The following is a 13,774-nucleotide window of genomic DNA, read 5'->3' as shown; positions in this document are numbered from 1 at the left end:
CCGGCTCCCAGTTCATTCCTGCCGCTCCGCTCCGCCCGAGGCTCCTCCAACATCTTCCTCACACTCCTCCCGTTCTGGTGTGACAGTGTCCAGCCACTCGCTCACGTTGTCCGGGTAATCAAAGAAGTAGGCACGGCCCTTGAATTCCACGCGGAGCTTCGCAGGGAATTGCATAGAGTATTTGAGACCCATATCTCTGAGGCGTCTCTTGACCCCCGCGTAGCTCAGTCTTTGGCGTTGCACCAGCCTGGTGAAGTCCGGGTAAAAATGAACCTCCGCGTTCTGATATTGTAGTGGCCCGTGCGATCTGGACGCCTGGAGGATCGCATCCCGATCTCTGAAGTTAAGAAGGCGCGCCACAATGGGTCGCGGCGTCGCCCCTGTTTTAGGTGGACCACCGGGCACACGGTGGGCACGTTCCACCGAGAAGAAGTTGCTCAGCCCTGAGGGTGCCAGATGTGTCTTAACCAGTTCCTCCACAAAGAGGTCCGCTGCGCCATCCTCGGACCCTTCCGGAACCCCCACTATGCGGACGTTCTGCCGCCTGGCTCGCCCCTCAAAGTCCTCCAGCCGTTTAGAGAACTGCTCGGCGGTCGCTCTCAAGTTCCGGACCTCCGTTTGTAGTTCAGAGACATCCGAGGTCAGACTAGTGGTCATAATGTCCAGTGCTCTCACACGGTCATTTGTCTTCCCCAAGTCAGTTCTGATTAGAGCAATATCAATGGCCATGGAATCCACCTTGTGGGACAGAACCTCATGTTGGTGTTGTCCGTCAGTACGGAGGCTGGTGATGGCGCCCATAATGTCGACCAGGGTAGGATCCGAGCCGTCCGGCGGGACAGTCACTGGGGTTCCCTTGGAGACAGCACCCGACGCAGGTGGCGATTTGAGATTGACATACCGCTCCATGCGGTTGTTCTGCGTCTGCGGTTTGCCCCGACTTCCTCTATTTGATGCCCCCTCCGGATCGCCCCTGCCCGCCATGTTGGGTCCTCAAGAACAAAGGACCGGTGGTCACAGGTCAGGGTCCACAGCCAGGAGTCAATCAAGTCAGAAAGACAATCAGGTCGACCAGGGCAGGGGTAGAGCACCGCGTCTTCACCAGGGAGGTGGCAATCAAGGCCCTTGCGGCACGATCGAGCGAAGTGGCGAAGTGACGAAGTCCGGATAGACAATGGCACCGTTACGGAACGGAGTTCAGCTCGACGTAACTTCGCGCAGGAGCCACCGATTCGGGATCCGATTGCAGCCCCCGCCCCAGCAGGCCGCCAGCTTTACAGTGCCACCAACGTGGACCAGGATTCTAGGCAGGATAATTGCGGTGGATCGGACGGTCCACGGAGCTCCGAGCTTACGCGGCCATCTTGGTCGCCCGCGAAGCTCCTTACCCTATATACTTTTGTGGTAATTCAACTCAGCTATGGGTGCAGATGGGCCACTAATTGACTTTTTACGACAATTGTATGGTGACACTGAAGAAGTGCAATCTTGAGCCCATCTGAAGATAATGTAGAAGTGCATCATATTCATGCATTATCAGCACTCTAATACACTCTGTCGTAACTAATTTACTAAAGGGAGTGGAGCAGTTCACACTAAAGGGTGTTTTGTTCCCTCCTCCTCAGGGGTCGCGGACGGACTCAAGTCCGTCCGCGATCCTAATCGGGCCCTTAGTTAATAAATTACACCATAAATGATACCATAAATTCAAATTTTTTCCTAAAATGTCAAAAAACATGCGTATAAAAACAATAAAAATATCCATTCTAAAATACAATTCCTTCTGCCTAGTTTTCTTAACTTGCACAAAAGAAATTCACGATCGAAGAGCAAGTAAAGCAGAAATTAAGGGCCCGATTAGGATCGCGGATGGACTTGAGTCCGTCTGCAACCCCTGAGGAGGAGGGAACGTCCGCAGGAGCTGCGGCGTTCCCTCCGAGCAGATTAGGATGTGACCGCCAGGGTGACGGTCACATCCACTATCTTTAACATTGCGGCGGGTGCAGCTTCAAGCTGCAACCGCCGCAAGGGTAAAAATGCATGCATCGCATATGCTTGCACAAAGCGGCAGGCACCGCGCGGTGACTGTTGCTTTGTGCACGCAAATGCAGGGGGGTACCATAGGTACCCCCCATGTGCACCCCCCCACCCTTCACCCAGGGGGCCTGCAACGAGCCCCCGAAGTGAAAGTCTGTATGCTTTTCCACAGTGGGAAAGCCGCAGCGGAAAAGCATGTCTTTCCCACCACCCTAATATGTCTGGCGGTGTCTGATAGACACCGCCACCATATTAGAGCTTTTCTGCTGCGGTCGGAAGGAGACCGCGGCGGAAAAGCGGCGGACGGACTTCTCGTCCACCCAGCCATCCTAATCTGGCGGGGGGACATTGAAGGCTCCTCTGCGGAGAATCCGCATCCTCTGGGCCGGCGGTGGCTTCCGCCGGCCCGGAGGATGCGGATTCTCCGCGATCCTAATCGGCCCCTTAGTTGGGTCTGTGTTCCCTGAAATGTATTTAGATTAATTTGATTTGACTCATGACTGTTGTATATAGATTTGGTGTACGGGGAAATAGGATCAGTTTTATGTCATTGTTATGATGATTTTTATGTTGTATGAAAATATGATGTGGTATATGGCTAAGTTAGCCGAATAACACTTATTTGATTTGATTTGAGAAATGCACATTGATGGAACCATATTCACTATAGACCTGAATTCAATTGACACGGATTGCAATTTCTATTGGTGTGAAGTTTATTGTAATTGGTCATTACCAGGTATGATAAAGGCTGCACTCTTCGTTAAATTTTGGCACACCAAACCTGCAAGAACTTCATTAGAGCTAAAGGCCCGGTATTCACTGGAACATGTGGAGCTTGATAGAGCAAGCACAAACATGTGCAATTTAATCTAATATTGCTTTCAACATGGGCCATTTGTAGTCAGGTCCACAAGTGGTGAAGTGTGACGGACAGATAGATAGATCCTGGCAGCAAGTTTTTTAACCAACACAGAAGTCAGAATTCCCCAAAAGCATAGCGAGGTGGCTTCCTACCTGCTTGTATTCTTGCCAAAGAATGCACGATGATCAGCGCAAATTTACCAACATTCTCCAGATGTGCTCTTTGTATATAAAGGATTCTGCTGTCGGCATCATAATGGGACTCTGCAACATTCATGCACTCATAGGGGATCCTTTCAGGTAGCAGGAGCACAGGGGGACTCTGGCAGTAGGACCTGCATAAGAAGCGTATGATTTCACAGCCAAATCGGTAGACTACAAACTCATGGGGAGTGAGCGTGTCGAGATCCACTGGGTTTTGATCATTCGACTCCAGGGAGGTAACATGTTCATCTCTCCACCGAGGCTCTGAGGCCTGTGCATTTATCGCAGAATCTGAAATACAGGCATTGCCCACTGGATCAGTTCTTGCAGTCACAGGTTCTCCTAGGAAAAAAAAAAATATTTTTTCATAAATTGCACTGAAATATTTCTTATGGGTCTTTCCATTTATTCAGATACACTGGAACTTTGCCGTGCTTTGCATAATGATTTATTTTCCATATTTAATGTTCACTATAATCTATATCTTCTGCATAATTTGCAGGTTTCTAAAGAAATGTGATTCTAGCTCAAACTGTACAATATTGACTTATAACAGTACACCCTAATGAAATGTAATGCAGTGCATGACACTTTTAAAAGTTAACTGCTATGATTTCACCAGCTGATTTGTATTTTGATGTATTAAACAAATAGGACACTTTTCCCTACACACTTTTACTCAGCATGCCATTACCCCGCTAAATCTTTTACAATGAAGGGGTTTACAACGCAATCTTTTACAATGCAATCCCCATTACAACGCAATTTACTATTCTAACTCCATGGGGCGTTACTTTGGGGAATGCATTGTAATAGTTTGCAGTGTAAAACCCTACGTTGTAAAAGATTTTGCGGTGTATAAAATGCTGGGTATTGGCATGTGAAGTAATGCATGCGGGGTAAAGGATGTTTCCCGTATTAAACAGTGGAGAATTTAATTCCGGTGGCGTACAAATCTCTTATGTATACAATACCAGATTACTTTATGAAGGAAATGCATTTCTTTTGGAAACAAAGACACTGCATATTTAGGTGTGGAAAGAATTTAGAATATTTCCAAACATTGTCCATCTTTTTTTTTTGGACCTCACATATGTTAAATCTTAAAGTGCTTAAAAGTGAGATACTTTAGCTCTAGATAACAAAAGTTCAGTGCTGTTGTACAGGACTGCGTCTGGGTGCAAAGGATATGTATTATACTGTAGTACAATGAGAACACACAATACACCCACAAATGAGCTCCAAGAGAATATAACACGTTAGTGAACTAAGAAAGCACCTGTATGGTTTGTGTCCTGTGAATGAAACATCGTACTAGAATTACACAAAGCAGGAAAGAGATGGCAATCGCAGTCAGGATTCAGTACTTGGGACCATATGTATCAATACATTTCCCCATAGACACAGAATGGGCAAAACCCTTTGATACATCTGGCCCTTGATATCTTTGTAAACCGTAATATATATATATATATATATATATATACACACACACACACACACACCCACGCACCCCCACACACGCACACACGCACACACACACACCTTTAACTTGGGCCCTCTGACTCCACTGTGGCCAATAACTACCTGGGGGTGCCCTCCTACTTGGATAATAATGTGTAAATGACATTTCTAATGTTTTCTTCTGAATGTATAACATTCATTCCTTAGAAACCATTACCTATTCTAAAAGAAGTGAATCCACTTCTCTCACTGAGTAGTAAAACATCCTACCACCTTAGCTACACGTATGCCTTTATTTACAAGTATAAAATCATAGTTGGTATTCTCAAAACACACAGTTACACCCGCAAACTGATTTCCTCACATGCAAATGTAGCTGAAAACTATGTTTTTTGTGTTTGAAAATCTGCCAGTGGTGGGGAGAAGTAGTTCCTGAGCAATGTGGCCTTGAAAACTCATTGTACATATACAAATTGGCGAATCTGTGTGTCTTTCTCCATTTATTGCAAAGCATATTATCATCCAACATACAGTTGGAGATGCATTTCTATGGAGTTCAGGTTTATATCCATAACCACGTGGGCAGTAAGTAAGAAACATTTTGTATTCATCAGAAAGCCAGGGAGCTAACTGACAAGGAAGAATCCAGACAAAGCAAAGCAGAATATGACATTAAGAACATAGAATGTGAATCTTAAAGCGATACAGTAAAATACAAGTAAAGAGAATACAACAAAAAACCCCAAGATAAGAGGGGATTAGTGGATCGTCTTTTCCATTGGGAAATATTTGTCTTGTGCTGAAAATGTAAGTTTGAAAGTTCAAAGGTTTTGATGCATGCATAAATGTACACTTAAAGTTGGTGAATTTTAGTACACCAGGAAAGCTGTGACTTTTGGCAGCTACCAAAGAGTATTAATGAAATTCTTTGTGAATTTCAAAATATTTTTAAATGTACTCCAAACCTAGACATAAACCTGTGAGTAAATATATTGCTGTCATTTGGGGATCAGAGCTACAATACCTAGATAATTATGTCTAATATGAATGTACTTCCCATTTTGTATTCAATCACGTTGTTTGGCATAATATGCTACCTTTGACTTTTGTTCTTCCTGACATAGTGTTTGCATATCATTAGGTTTAAAGGTCTAGTAGCAAAATAAAGGTATCTTCAGAGCCTTATTCAGAGTTTGGAGGATGTAGGACTTTCTCCAAAAAGCAACCGATGTCCTGTTTATCCTATTTTAAGTGCACAGACATGAATACACATATGGTGAACGTGACATGACATCTGTCTCTTTTTGGCGATGCACTATATTTAGAAATATTGATACTCAGTGTAAGAAGTTTAATATTACCTTACGTTTAATTAACCCACACAAAATAATGTGGTAAAACGTGTGGTATAATCTGAACAAGTTGTAAAAAACACAGTTGATGGACAGAATGTAGAACAATGTCATACATTCACCCCAGTACAAGGATCTGGGCCTAAATCCATCGTTTTTTTGCACTCCACACCACCCTGGGTTAGACACTGGCTATATGCAAATCAGCTCTGACCCTGTGCCTCATGGGAACAGTCCAGTCCGAACTACCAAGCCATGTCTTTCCCTGACCGGAATCAAGCATCCAAGGACCGGTTTCTGGCTATCAGCCTTCATCAGCCTGGATAGCTTGACTCCAGTGGTGTGGAGAGCCTGGGACCACACATCTGTCAAACTCAAAACCAGGTCCTTTATCTTTATTACAGTGTTCACTGATGTTGCTTTGTTTTAGTGCAAGAGTAGAAACAAGAGATACACGTTACTACACTTTCAGAAATGTAATGCAGAAATTAGAGTTGGCTACTAAGTCCAGGTCTAATAACTTAATATAGAAATATTGATACTCAGTGTAAGAAGTTTAATATTACCTTACGTTTAATTAACCCACACAAAATAATGTGGTAAAACGTGTGGTATAATCTGAACAAGTGCCACACCGCTGCCTTATTTTGCCTTTGGGTACCAAGTTCCTTTGCAGGTTGTTACTTCTGTGTGCATGGATATTTGTTGGAAAAGGAGAAATGTGTGGTAAATAAACATTACCTCTGCTTCATACATAATTCTTCATGGTGCTGTAGCAATACCGGGCAGTAATATGCCATACCTAAGTGTCCTTACCTGTATTATATGGTAGGGCTTCCAGTGCTCGTTTTATAGCCATTAGAGTTCTCGATAAAGGGCTACAAGCTATCCACCTCTCAAGCTCAGTCTCTGTAGCCAGGGTCATCATGGCGCATGGTGTCTGAAGGTTACGACCTAGAAAGCAGAGGAGTCCCACATACATACGTTTACACTCGCAACGTCATTAACGGCTATGAATTTAAACGTTCCTAATATGTGAATCACTTGATAACCCACCATTTATGTAAGAATCAATGGGGAACATGCTCACTGACAAAAGAGATAGGATTCTTGTAAAAAGTAAACTGAAAAATGATGGCCTTTTGCTCAGTATTATTCTTCTACCTCTGGCCATTCTCTTACACTCTGAGTTGCTTTCCCAAAGATGAGCATACTCGTATTAACCATCTAGCATAATAAAATATTCGTCCATCATTATTATGGTGATGCTTTCCTTCACTGACTAAATGTGCCTGTTCCCAAGTGGTTTGAGAATTAAAGTTCGAACTAAAAAGACATTCAGTGAAAGCTACTTACATGCACATGTTGCAGGAGGGTACTCTTCTCCAGAAAAGTCAATCAGCTGATAAAGCCTGGAGTCCTGAAATACAAAAAGAAGGCTGGGGGTCACTAACAGGCCGTGAACCTGAATGACAGGGAGACAATTCATTAAGAGGTCATTAGAGCACCTGCACAACTCTCTCTACCCCGGAGAATATGATAATGCACACGTTCTAATCTTAGGGCCTGACTAATAGACCGGCGGTCAAAAAACCCTAGCACTAGCACTGACGATGGTCTGTCCGCCGGATTACAACTCTAAAAGTCAACGCAGCAGAGGACCACCAGCTGTGCTAGGGAACAGTTGTTTCCTGGTGGAGCTTCGCCACAATGGAACATGCCTACTGGGACTCTGCAGTCCCGCTGAGCATTTTAAGAGTTTAGGCACCACCAGCCATTTCATGGCTGGAGCCCCGCCATGAAAAGTCTGGTGGTGCAGGAACAAATGGGGTCCTACAGGTCCCCCATGCCCCACCCGGCATGGGGATATATTCACAGGGGCACAACATATATTCTACCTAAATTCCAGCACAGCATGGACGTCACCGTCTATGCCATGCTGGAAATGTGTTTGCTGTTCCCATCACGGTGCTTGTTTTCCAGGCACCACCATGGAAAAGGCAAAGGACCATCCGCCTTACACGAGTTCAAGATGTAATAAGGTGGGTGATCCTTGCCCGGCTTTGGCGGTGCTGTGTCGGCAGAGAGCTGCACAGCATCGCCAAACTCGTAATCGGCCCTTAATTCCTATGATGAGCTACGCATGACACATTTGGCTTTTTAAACCTGCTGAACCACGTTAAAGTTTTACAATGTATTCACTTTCTCTCTCACTACAAACCTACAAAACTATTAAAAAAAAGTCCATGTGGAGTCACAAAATGGCTTCACTGATACTGCTTTCTCTGCAGGTAAGTACATTAATGAGCTAAACATGCTTCCTCTGCATCGTCAGGTTCATGCAAGTATAGGCACTGCTCAGTCTATTGCACAAGAGGTAAATTAATGAGCCTCCACGTAGTACTCTAAGAAATCATGAAAGGCACATCACTGACCGCCTTTCCCTACAGTTCATTGAAAGTTGCTGTGATTTACTGCAAACCAATCTGTTTTTTTACCGCCATGAACATCATAGAATGTTAGAGCGATCTAATGAATAGTGAAACACCACACACCAATTCTACCTATAATTGTGATATATCAGTGATATGCCTTGCTTGGAGACAATGAAACCCCTTTACTTGCTTGCCTTTATGGAACGAAAAACGCGTGTCCTTTTGCTGTTGAATGATCAAGAAATAACATAGAAAACACACCGTCTACCTGGAGAACCATGACAAACAGTACACTTTATGTTCTACTTATTGAGAACCATGCCGAACTACACAGTCGCTGTTAAAAAGTGATCCCTTTTTGGGTGGTCACCCCCCTGAATTCTTTCAGTGAGTCACCTGCTGGTAATCTTGAAATCTGTCCCAGGGACACTGCTATCCAGTGCCCAGTGCACTGGATAGCAGTGCACTGGCTTACATTCAAATTGTCTCATTTAACTTTGATATAAAGCTATAGCATAGAGAGCAGAAATACACCCATAGCATAGAATGAGACATACCCCTTGTGGACTGCAGCACCTTTTGTGCTATCCACTACAGTGGTAGTGAACACATTGTTTCGGGCCTACCCTGTGTTCCCTGACAGTCGCAGCTTGAACCTTGCTGTCAATACCCTGTCAAAATCACCTTTGTGACAGGTAGGAAAACCTGATTGAAAATATTATTTACATAACACTTTGGAACAGCTTGGTGTCCCAAGAACGGCTGCATAACATTTAGTAGGCAAACATATGTGGTATTAGTATTGGCATGTTCCCCTCAGCGACTATACACAAAACCAAATTGTCAATGGTCAGGCAGTAACTAGTGCATAGGGAAAGTGAAATTATAGATTATAAACGTATATCTATAACCTTTAACCTGTAACATCTACAGACTCCAATTATAGACTTATTTTTACATTTCATAATAATCTACGCTAATGGTGAATTCATATTACCATCTTTTGTGTGGTAGTCCCACAGATTTATACATTCACCCCTCTATTTTTTGCTGAACTTGCTTTTATTTGTATTGGGACCCAGTACACTTTAGCTGTGCTAATCAGAGGCAAAATGTTAGTACTCACCCATCAAAACATGGTAAAATTGGTATACCTCTGATTAGTGAATTTAATTTACTTATATCTCCTTAGTATATGCTGCTGTATGTATCCAGGATTTGTAAATTAAATGCTACTAGTGGGCTGCAGCATTCATTGTGCTACCCACTAAAGTAGCACTGCAAAATATGTCTCAGGCCTGATACTGTAGCCAATGTGCGCAGTTGTAAATCAACCATTTTAACCTGGCCAAATAAGTCTTGTTCCAGGCCTAAACCTCCCCTTTTAAAATGTATAAGGGAGTGTTAGTACTCACCCATCATAACATAGTAAAATTGGTATACCTCTGATTAGTGCATTTAATTTACTTATATCTCCCTAGTATATGCTGCTGGTTTCTAAATTAAATGCTACTAGTGGGCTGCAGCATTCATTGTGCTACCCCCTAAAGTAGTATTGAAATATGTATCACAGGCCTGACACTGTAGCCTATGTGTGCAGTTGTAAATCTTCCATTTTAACCTGGCCAAATAAGCCGTGCTCTAGGCCTAAACCTTCCCTTTTAATATTTCTAAGTCATCCCTAAGATAGACCCTAAAGGTTCTTAGGGCATGGTATATAAAAAGTAAGACATTTGTACTTAACTTTTACCCATCCTGGCAGAGAAACACTTCGAAAGTCACTTTTCACTGCAGCAAGGCTACCTCTCTTTAAGATTAACACTGGGTTACCTCATTACACTTAATACGTAACAACGTCATATTGGGAGCAGTTAAATCACTATTCTAAAAATGCCACTTTTAGAAAGTTGTCATTTTTTTTCTGCCTGAACCAAATGTGCCTGTCTGCCAGGGTCATATGACTGATAATGGCTCTCCTGTGGTATGAAGTGTCTTCCTTTCAGAAAGGGGACAAAGGAATCTTGGGTGTGGAGAAGAATGTTCCTCTTTTTAGCAGGATGGCCTGGGGGTTGTACTTTCTGAGCTCCAATGGATAGCCTCAGGGCTCTGCCCACCCACTTCCTGACTTCTGAAACTCACTGCCCTATCACTGGCAAATGAGCACACATCTGGATCTGCATGCCCTTTGTTACTGTAGACAGGTTGGAGGTTGACCTAGGCAAAGAACTGACCAGAACTAGTTGAGGTTAGACAAAGGGGATGACCCCGACACACAGTTAGTACTGGGCATAAAAGTAGCACTCACAGATTCTCTCTTCAGAACTTTCCTGGGCCTGTGGAGACTGCTCTCCAGTCTAAAGCCTGAAGCAAGACTGGACCTGGTTGCCTTGAAACCAGTACCCCAACTGTGACTCCAATGTCAGTTGTCTGACTTCGTGTTAGAGCTAGAGGGGCACAATGAGCTTTCAAAGGCCACCCCTGCAACTGCCCAATGCATCAGTACTACCTGGACCGGCATGGAACCTGATGCTGGCCTCTGCTAGAGCGAATCCGGACCCCTAGGAGGTGCCACTACAGGTCCTGGACCGTCGGCTAGTGTCAATGTGTACTCATCCAACCTCAAAACAGCAAGAACTGGTCTCCACGTGAAAATCCAGAATAACTATCCCCCTCAGTCTCCTCGCAACAGAGACCGGGCTTCACTGAGGCCAATGCATGACCTTCATCTGACTTCTGATGCACCTTCCTAGGCTACAAACTCTGGGCTTGCACAGTGTTATTTATGTAAATAATGACCGCCCAGCATTTCCTGCCAATGCAAGTTTCTGACTGAGGCTCCTCACATTGACCTGCACTAAGTTAAAATGTAAACTTTACACTGGAACGAACTGTGTCCTTTATCCAACTTGCGCTCCATTGGGGTTGGCCTGAACTTCTGACTTTGACTTGGTCCAGCATGACCAGGCAATCATGATTGCTGATTTGTGCTTCTTGGTGCTATTTTTATCTAAATCTTTAAACATATATAACTCTGGTTCTACTCATTGGATTTTTCCCATTTTGGCATCAGTATTTTTATTAAAATAAACTTAATTTTCCTAAATTGGTTTTAGATTTTTATTGAGTTGTATTTCCATTTTATTAAGTTTGAGTCCTGCATAAATACTTTACATATTGTGTCTAAGTTAAGCCTGGCTAATTTTGTGCCAAAGTACCAAAGGGTTAAGCACAGGTTTATTTATTGATTTTTGTGGTTCATCCTAAAAAGAGTTCTATTCATCAGTTGAGTGTAGCTCTCACCCTCTCAACTAATAATACACTTTCTTACACCTGCCATATCACAATTAAATGTTAGGAGACATTTGGAAATCCCCAAACGTTCTCCCCACGCTCATCTGGCACTAAATTCAGTGAGAGGAAAGCTAACCCCTGAGTGACACACCTCTGGTTGGGCTACCAGGCTCTGCGAAGGAGGAGAAGAGTTTCCCCAGGTTGTACTTTGAGTGTGAGAAGCACTGTGGGATTGTTTCCAGAAGGGCAAACAGAAACTGCTGAAACAATGGGTGCGTTTGACCCAGGGAGCCTTTCCCATTGTGTAGGGAGTACCCAAGAGTCACACCCACCCACTAGTTGGTGCAAGGAATTATTGTTGCATCCCCAGACACCTTCTTTAGAACCCTTATGGGAACTGCAAATGATCCGGAGAGGGCTGGACATGCTGCTTATGACATGAGAGTAGCCTAAAGAACTGTAATTGTCCCCTCCTGTATTCAGGACAAAGAAGTGGATGCCAAGGGTATTCACTTCCAAGAGGGAGGATCTTGCCTTACGGCTAGAGCGATCGACTTCGAAGCTGGGGAACCAGGTTCGAGTCTTGGCAACGATGCTCAACATCCTGTAATTCTGGGCAAATCATGTAATCTTCCTGTGCCTGACATAAATGAATGTGTCCTTGTGTAACAAACCTGGTGCTATGTAAAGCGCTCTGATGCCCAATATCTTCGGGTCTAGTTTGCGCTATATAAAACTCTCTAAAAAAGAGAAGGGTCAGTTGGCTGGATTCCTATGTGCCTACAGGAATACAACAATGTGCAAGAGCCCTATTCAACTTGATCTGGACTAACCTGTGTTGCTGGCCTATGCCTGACACCCTGAAAGCCTCTAATCTCCCTCTCCTGAGTCCCTGGGGTCCTTGTAAGTCTACCCCTATCAGTGTTTAGTCACCAGAGGAAAATTTGAAATCTTCTAAAAACATTGCCTACAGAGCTTCAGGAGACCCATTAGATAAAGTATTCAAATGGCAGGTCCACACTTCCATCAACTCTGAAAAAACACCCAGCCCTATTTTTCTTTGGGACTTAGAAAGTTTTCAATGAAAAATCTCCAAGAGCTCCGGCAGGACCAACCTACTTCAGGTTTCTGGCCTAGCAAAGGCTACAATTTCAGTGGTGGCCCAGTAACAAAGTCCCTTTCTAAGTTGAAACTTAAAAGAAATGTAATGCTTACCTTAAAAAAAGTGACAAAGTCTCTTTCTGAAGTGGCCTTAGAAACTTCTTTGAATATTTTATTCTCTATAATTTTCACTGGGACCACTTGATGTATCTGACCATGCTTAAATCGCGCCTAGGTCCTGGTCTACCGCTACCAAAGACTTCCTTGGTGCTTTCTGCCTTTTGGCTCTATTTCCATTTAAATCCTAAAAAAAATCATATCTCTGATTCTCTTTATTGGATTTTTTTGTAATTTTGGGCATATTTTTCTCAAAAACCCTTTCCGTATTTAAAAATGAATTGGTTGTGAAGTTTATTGCAGTTTTTATGATTTGTCCAACTGTGTATGCAATGCTTAAATACTTTACACATTGAGTTTGATCTGAGCCTGACTGTCTAGTGGCACAATACCAGTGATTTAGCCTAGGTTTATTTTAATTAATTTGCAAGCCATCTAGCAGGCGGTGACTTTACCATTTGAGACAGACACTTGTCCTCCCAAAATGATAATCTGATTTCCTACACTAAATATTCTATCTCTAGTAAACAGTGAAATATCAAAGGAAAAATATAATTTCAGAGCAGTGGCCCAGTACTCAAAACTGCTTTCGAGGAACAGGAAGATGGGCCTGGATGGAAGTCTACAGAGGGGTTAAGGACAACCACAAAGCACTGTGCTGTGCTCAAGTGACATTGGAGAAGCTTGCCGTGTGAAGAAGTGAAATAGTTGTCTGATGGAGGCAAAGGGAATGGATATAGCACTAATGAGTGTGATTCTCTAAAGAAAATATTACTTAACTTTGGTACAATAATTCTGGTGGATAGGTAATCTTTCCACACATTCTTAATTATAGGAGTTTCTTCCAAGTGACAAACTTGATCCAGAAATGTTTCCCCAAGTAATAGTTCTTCAGCAGCTAGTTCCATG

At 43.4% G+C, this 13,774-nt stretch overlaps 1 protein-coding gene across 1 annotated transcript in view; it reads right to left on the bottom strand.

Moving 5' to 3' along the window:
* Positions 1-13,774, bottom strand: part of LOC147732424 (uncharacterized) — a 2,559,122-nt gene that overhangs the window by 113,977 nt on the left and 2,431,371 nt on the right. The window contains exons 94-96 of the mRNA XM_086954262.1: positions 7,278-7,341; positions 6,738-6,875; positions 3,055-3,447 (exon numbers count right to left, since the gene is read on the bottom strand). Of these exons, the coding sequence (XP_086810388.1) occupies positions 3,055-3,447; positions 6,738-6,875; positions 7,278-7,341 (595 nt within the window). The remainder of the gene's footprint in view (positions 1-3,054; positions 3,448-6,737; positions 6,876-7,277; positions 7,342-13,774) is intronic.

The sequence above is a fragment of the Lissotriton vulgaris genome, chromosome 2_1 (genome assembly GCF_964263255.1).
Source record: "Lissotriton vulgaris chromosome 2_1, aLisVul1.2, whole genome shotgun sequence".
In the NCBI taxonomy this organism is placed as follows: domain Eukaryota; kingdom Metazoa; phylum Chordata; class Amphibia; order Caudata; family Salamandridae; genus Lissotriton; species Lissotriton vulgaris.
Note: the sequence above shows the minus strand (reverse complement) of the source record. Positions and strands in the feature narration are given on the sequence as shown.